Source organism: Austrofundulus limnaeus, unplaced genomic scaffold, assembly GCF_001266775.1.
Source record: "Austrofundulus limnaeus strain Quisiro unplaced genomic scaffold, Austrofundulus_limnaeus-1.0 Scaffold6, whole genome shotgun sequence".
In the NCBI taxonomy this organism is placed as follows: domain Eukaryota; kingdom Metazoa; phylum Chordata; class Actinopteri; order Cyprinodontiformes; family Rivulidae; genus Austrofundulus; species Austrofundulus limnaeus.
The window spans coordinates 4323813-4330698 of NW_013952408.1; the positions used below are offsets into that span (position 1 = coordinate 4323813).

General features: G+C 37.7%; 1 protein-coding gene across 1 annotated transcript in view; it reads left to right on the forward strand.

The window, feature by feature from the left end:
* aire (autoimmune regulator) overlaps nt 1-1503 on the forward strand; it is a 6536-nt gene extending 5033 nt beyond the window's left edge. The window contains exons 12-13 of the mRNA XM_014031359.1: nt 55-150; nt 1309-1503. Of these exons, the coding sequence (XP_013886813.1) occupies nt 55-150; nt 1309-1389 (177 nt within the window). The 3' untranslated portion in view covers nt 1390-1503. The remainder of the gene's footprint in view (nt 1-54; nt 151-1308) is intronic.
* The last annotated feature ends 5383 nt before the right edge of the window (nt 1504-6886 follow it).

A 6886-nucleotide genomic window follows, 5' to 3' on the forward strand; every position in this document is an offset into this window, starting at 1 on the left:
GTGTGTGTGTGTGTGTGTGTGTGTGTGTGTGTGTGTGTGTGTGTGTGTGTGCAGCTCGCACCAGCAGCCCAGAATACACTCAAAGATCAGCTCGCCTCCACCACCGAGCCGGCCGTCAATAAAGATGAACTGGACTCCATCCTGGGAGACGTGAGTGAGAGTCGAGCGCCACTGATGCAAACGTGTTTCAGGCGTACCTACGAGACACAACATCTGATCACACAGAGGAGGAGCTGTGATGCAGYCTGACCTACAAATCAATAAGTGATGAGGAGCAATGTGTCATTCTGGATTAGAGCAACACTTGTCCTCACCGCCTGGATTCTCTGCTGTGCCTCACAATTCACTTTGAGCTGCACAAAATCCCTGTTATAGTTAGTTTATCTAGATATGATTTCCCAAACCTGTTATTTTTTTGGGTGAAGCATTAATTCCTGCAAGGACTGACAAAAAATTTCATTAAAAAAACTCATCAATGCTGCTCAAATCATGATCAATATCTATTCACAAATGTCTGGCTGATCAATAGAGCAAACAYCTAAAAATATCAATAAAATTATTGGATTTATGGCTTTTAAATCTGCTTCAAGGACATTTGTGTACATTACAAATGTAAGACTTTAACGCTGAAAAGACGTCATTCACATTTTTAACAGCACTGAAACTGTTGCTGCTTCAGGTGAAGTTGAGGAATTAAAAACAAACAAACTGGTCTATGAAGGTTTAAAACGAAGTACATTAACAAATAACTTTTTTAAAAAAACAAACAAATGATAACCAGTGAATTTTTATTTCCTGTGAAGATGCAACGAGAATGTTTAATATTGAAAGATTATGCTGAATACCTAAAAATGCTGAAACTAGCATGAAAATAACTAGAAAAAGTAGCTGAAATAGCTGAAATTAGCACGAAGAAACAGGATGAGCATGGTTTTGACTTTAGCAGTAAGAAGATGAAATTATCACATAAAGCTGAGTTTAGCAGAAAAAACAATGTTCAAATCAGCTAAAAAAACCAGCTGAAATCAACAGAAAGCAGCTGAGAGACGCATAAGAAGTTGAACTTAACAGAAAAATAGAAAAGGTCAAAACGTTTGCTAAAAAAACAGAGAAAAAGCTAAAATCGGCTAAACTAACTTTTAGAAACTCTAGGAACCTCAAGTAAACCTGCAGTCAGAATAAAGTGCTCTGTCAGGAGAATATGTTTAAAATAAGTCTTTTATGTTGRTTCTGTAAAGGTTAACAGTGTAACAACCGGTTGTGTGATACGAGTGTAACTTTTATTTTTGTTTTATCATATCACAGCAGAGCTCCATTGACGGCCTGTTGCAGTGGGCCTTTCACAACATCGCTCGGCCTCTTCCAGACTCGCAGGGATGCTACCAGTAAAAAGTTGCCCAAACATTGAAAATTTGCTCAAATAATGTTTAAATGACCTAAAACTGTAGACCCGCCTGATGTTTACAGCCTCTTTCATGCTGCAGGGTAAATAAACGAGCATTGGCAGATTTYAGATTGCTTCAGTGTTTTTTTTTCTCTCCAAGGACTTTATTTTACGTCAACACCTTATCCAGTTTTTCCAAGATTCGTGTGCAGTTTTGTGGAATTTGTAAACAGGACCGGGGGGTCACTGCAGACGTGGGAGAGCTGGGAGAGGGTCATTGACTTATCTGCTCAAGCATGACTGAATCTCAGAGGTCCAGAAACGTTCAGCGTTTTGTTCGTTTGTGTCTTTCTGCAGCAGCAGCAGAGGGGATAATAGAAAAGTTCACAAAGGATGCCCCTGTATACATATAAAGTGTGCACATGCTGTTGGTTAAAGAAAAAAAAAAACAACGAGAACAAACCTCCTCTATTTTCTGTTTGGGTTTGTAGCCTTTTGCGTCCACATGTCACACCAGATGGTTTCAATACAGCGCGGTATGCTCCCTGAGAAATGTCTCTGTTTGACAYGAATTCCTTGAGAGCTAACTCACGCAGATGGGGAACGTTGTTTTTCTCATGAGTTGTGGCGCGGCTTGCCAAGAGGACGAAGTCCGGGCCAGGCAGCTAGCTCAAAAGATGTTTTCTCCTCCTCGGTGTTTGGTTGCCATGACACGCAGCTCCTCCGAGGGCGTTCGACAGATGATGACAAGCGGGATCTTTGCGGTTGYGTTTGTGCGTGAGCAGATTTGATCTATCCATCGGCACGTTTCAGATTGTGAAAGCATTCCTGTAAACCTGAGGCCACCAGAGGGAACACTGCCTCGATGACWTACAGTGAGATGAACAGACAAATGATGAAGGGCGTAGAATACCTTAAAAGAATACTCACCAACTTCAGATCAGCTTTGCTCCAACACTTAATGATTTTAGGTGGAGTCTTATGCGGTCTGAGATGGGATGTGTTGGTATTTGAAGTATGCGTTGTTAATCAGCTACTATCAAACTTTGCACACAGATTAAAACCCTTATCTTTCTGTCATCGGGTGGAAGAATGAAGAGAACAAATCAAACAAAAACAGCTTAAAAAGACATTTTAATGCTTTTAAATCCTTCCTTGCCATATTTAAATCATTCAGTTGGGGTCTACATAAAGTGGAACTGCAATGCTTTGGTCTGAATTCTTCCTTATTGTAGCTCCACAAGCCCCTCTTTCAACCCTGTTCTGAGGTGCRTCTGAGAGCAACTTGTTTCAGTGCTGTCTCTTTAAATGCAAATGAGCCCCCCACCCCACCCCCCACACACACACCCACCCACACCCCTCCACACCGTCTGACCATTTTTGGAGTTTGATAGCAGATTGCTGAATTGGTCCATGTTTAGCTAGCCTGGCCCTTGCTAGTTCCCTTCACTGCCAAGCGAAGCGAAGCGWAGCCAGTCCGTGTTGATAAGGTTTCCAAATTAAATTAAATTTGTCTGACAAAGCTGCAGCTTTCATTTACAGTCATCTCATTCAGCTCGGTACTTCTCTTTCCTCAGTAGGGTTATTTACAGCACACGCAATTTCCGGTTAGCTTCTTAGCTTAGCCTCCCTCACAGTGGAGCTGACGTACACATACGTCGCGGCCAACAGATCCAGTCGTTTTAAACTTCAGCAGAGGCCACGGCTCCAGAAAGATTTGCTTCTCTATAGCCGAGAGTCCAGACCCTCGTACAAAACAAAGTGAAGGACATGGGTCTGGTTTTTACCAGGCTAATGTTTAGCAGTTCCTCAGCAAATACTGTGACACTATTGTCTAAAATACATAATACAGAACAGAGAAAACTGGGGAAAAAAGAATACTAGGATATCTTTACAGCACCGGGAGAGACGATCAGCAGAACTCCACGTGCACAACAAAATGTATTCAACAGCTAAAAAAAGTTAATTTTGCATATGACCCATTTAAAATTGTGTGTTTTGTAAGTAATTTTGCACAACTGCCATCCTAAAAAACTTTAAACCACATCTAAGAGTATTTTGCCATAAAATATATGCTTTATTCTTAGAAGTTTTATTTTTAGAATTTGTTTTCCATATATAAAACACAATTACAAAGATAAACGACTTCTTATTGAGATAAAAAAAAAGGGGGAAAGCAACTAATTTTACACTGCAAGGTGGCTGCAGCTGCAGTTCCACTTTCTATACACTTGCCAATAATCAATGAGTGGAATAAAAGAGGAAACATTTCCTCAGTCTCTGTGCTGACATGGAACATGGAATTACCCTGATGTTATCAGAAGAAATGCAACAGATCTGCATGCAAATAAAGAAAAGATGTGTTTAGTTGTTTTTTATTTTATTTTTGGTAGCAAAACAGTGCTGGTCCCAAAAACATCAACTTAAACAGTTTTGAAGCATGATGAATACAGATCTATAACCCTATAATGAACCTGTTCAAATGAATTACCCCAAAAGTTGTAAAAATGTGTTGACATAGAAACGTTTCCACAGCTTCCTAAAATTATCGCCAAAGTCATTTTATTCAAGTTCTTCAGGAAACACACAAAAGCTTAAATTAAATTGTACTAACGTTTTTTGAGATTCCTGTCAAACTTGATAAAAAATGATTCAGGCGATTATTTTAGGAAGGTGTCGATTTTAAAACGGAAGTGTTTTTAAAATAATCTGCTTGTCATGATTTTAAAAACCTCATAGTTTATAAAAATATGAGAATATAAAGAAAAGGGTTTCTCTCAGGGATGTTTCTTGTATGACAGTTTTCTGTTTGGAAAGTGAGCAAAATAACAGTAAAGTGTTATAATTTCTGCCAGTTTTCTGTTTGTTACTCAGTGTGAAGCCACGTTGGTTAGGTTCCTGTTAGAAGTGTGTTGGTCACAAGACCGGTATTTATAGGGGAAAAACAAAAGAGATTTCCACAGTTCAGGAACACATTACTTTTTTTTTACTATGAAGAATGTTAGGCAGTTTCCCACTATCTGGGCAAAGGGTCCGAAGAGATGAAATTTTTATGATTTCCAGGCGAGACCCTTCAGTCTTTGTGAGCACTATTGTTGCAGGGAGGAGACATCCTGTTCCAGATCCTGCACGGTTCAGGCACTGAGCTGCACAACAGATTGTTTTAATTCTTTGAACTGCAGAGTGCAGTTTTCTTTTGTTAAGTATCTTTCATAGCAGATRTAAGGTTTTCAACAATAGTACTGAAACACAAAAACTTCTTTAYTGTCAGAACAAAACACAAATTTAACAGTTCTGGATAAAGTTCAAACGTGGCTGATAGATGGCAAAAATGTTTTAGATAAAGTTGTGTAAATGAATTAAACCCATTTTTGTGTTTTCTAAGGTCAGCTGGCTGTGGCGGCCATCTTGAAATGGATTGACTCTAAAGGTTAATCAGTTTTAGAGATACAGTCAATAATTATTTTACGGAAGTTTCAATAAATTCCAGTAGTTTATTAGACAGAGCAAACACATTTTAGTAGTGGACAAAAAAAAAAGGAAATAAAATAAAACAAAATACGTTAACACATAAGCTGCAACTGTATGAGGACAAATAAAATAAATTCAAAAATCCATAATTTTATTAATGGAAACTGATATGATAGCCAGAACTTCTAAGCTGCAAACATTGAATATTTTTAGGCTTTGATTTATTTATTTATTTTCCCCCAAAATTGTGAAATGAAAACAAAAAAACCTTTTGAGTTTTTTTTCTAAAAGTCGTTGGGATCGGAATCAAATACCTTTTTCACCTTTGCCTGATTTAGCGGGATGGTTTTACGCCAACATTCCTGAGTTATATAACTGTGGACCCGAGTCAGAAAGGTCCAACAGCCTTATTTGTGTTTCTGATCTGATCTAAGTGGATCAGAACATAATGTTTGCTGGGGGCGGGTGAATATGGTGTCAACACCCACCCCCCCTACACACACACACACAGTCATGTCACATGCCTTTCCTTTTATGCCAAAATACATTTCTCTCTGCTCCTTCCAGTGCAAAGCTTCCACTTTTTGTTTTTGCTCACCACTTCTTCTTCTTCTTCTTCTGCTTAAAATACCACGGTGAGCTCTAAAATGGCCTGAATGTGCGGTTGTGGAGGAAGAAATCCCTCCTAACCGTTTCTGTCCCCTGAGAAGTCCAGATAATGACACGCTGCCTGCAGAGATTGCAGGGTTGCCATCGGTATGGAATTGTAAACAKAGCAGAGGAGGCCTGTTAGGACATTCCAGAAAAGTCCTCAAGCGGAGATTCTTGGAAGAGCTACCCTGGTGTTTGTATKCTTGCGTTGGGACAGCAGTTTCCTGAGGTTGCTGCCCTCGCCTGAGTGAGAATAATTTGAGAGTAAGGAGAGGATGACAGATAAAGATGTGATCTGGCTGCCGAGYAAAAACAAGAAAGAATTTCTGAAGCGTTTTAACTATCACTGAAACGGTTTATCATTTAAAATACAAAGAAAATTGGATTTTAAAACACTTAAAGTGAGCTTAGTGAATTGACAGGAGCTGATCCGGGTGAAAATAGCTAATAGGAAAAAAGGCTTGTTGACAATAAAATAAAACATTCATAGTATTTTATGATGACAATAAAATAAAAAATTAAAATTAAATTAAAATTAAAATTACAGTAAAATTAAAAAAGTTGGATCTGACACTTGTGCATGAGACTGGTCTAAGGCTGAATCATATTTACTGTATAATAAAAGTTGTCTTTTAGGATTTAGTGATTAAGATCAAAACTCATTTCACCTCTTCTCTTATTTTGTAACCCTACCCTTATGTTTAGTACAAATAATAAATAAACACGGATTTTTGTGATATCATATGACAAGAGTCAAAAACTTCATTCTTAGACCACACTGTAAATGATTTTTGTTGTTTTTACTGTAAATTTACTGTATTTGCAACAGTAATTTACTGTAGAAACTGTTTACATTAAGTTGCTGTAAATTTTGTTGTTTTATGTCAATATTACTGTATTGTCAACAGTAATGTACTGTAAATATTTATACAGTGCATTACTGTTTATTTGTAATGCATTATGGGAATTTGCACTGCTTATTGTAAAAAAAAAATACAGTAACTCATAAAACACCTGCATACCTCGAATTATGAACAGCCAAAACACAGCTGAAATACCACAGTTTTACTAACAAAACAAGATTTAAACAAGGCATTACTGGATATACTTGCAAATATATTATTTTTTTACTCTTTATTTTTCAGTTTTTCAGGGCAAAAGAAAAGAAGAAGAAGAAACATTAAGGAATTCGTTGGTGCAAATCTCATCTATTCAACATCATCGATTGTAGGACGAGTAGAAAYAGTTCCAATTTTCCCAGTACTCTTTCAAAGGTAAGTATAATCTTGGTTAATAATATCTGAATTGCACAAAAAAAGTAAATAAAATAAAAATAAACACATGATAAGACGGTCAGCACCAGAAACATGTTGCTGATAC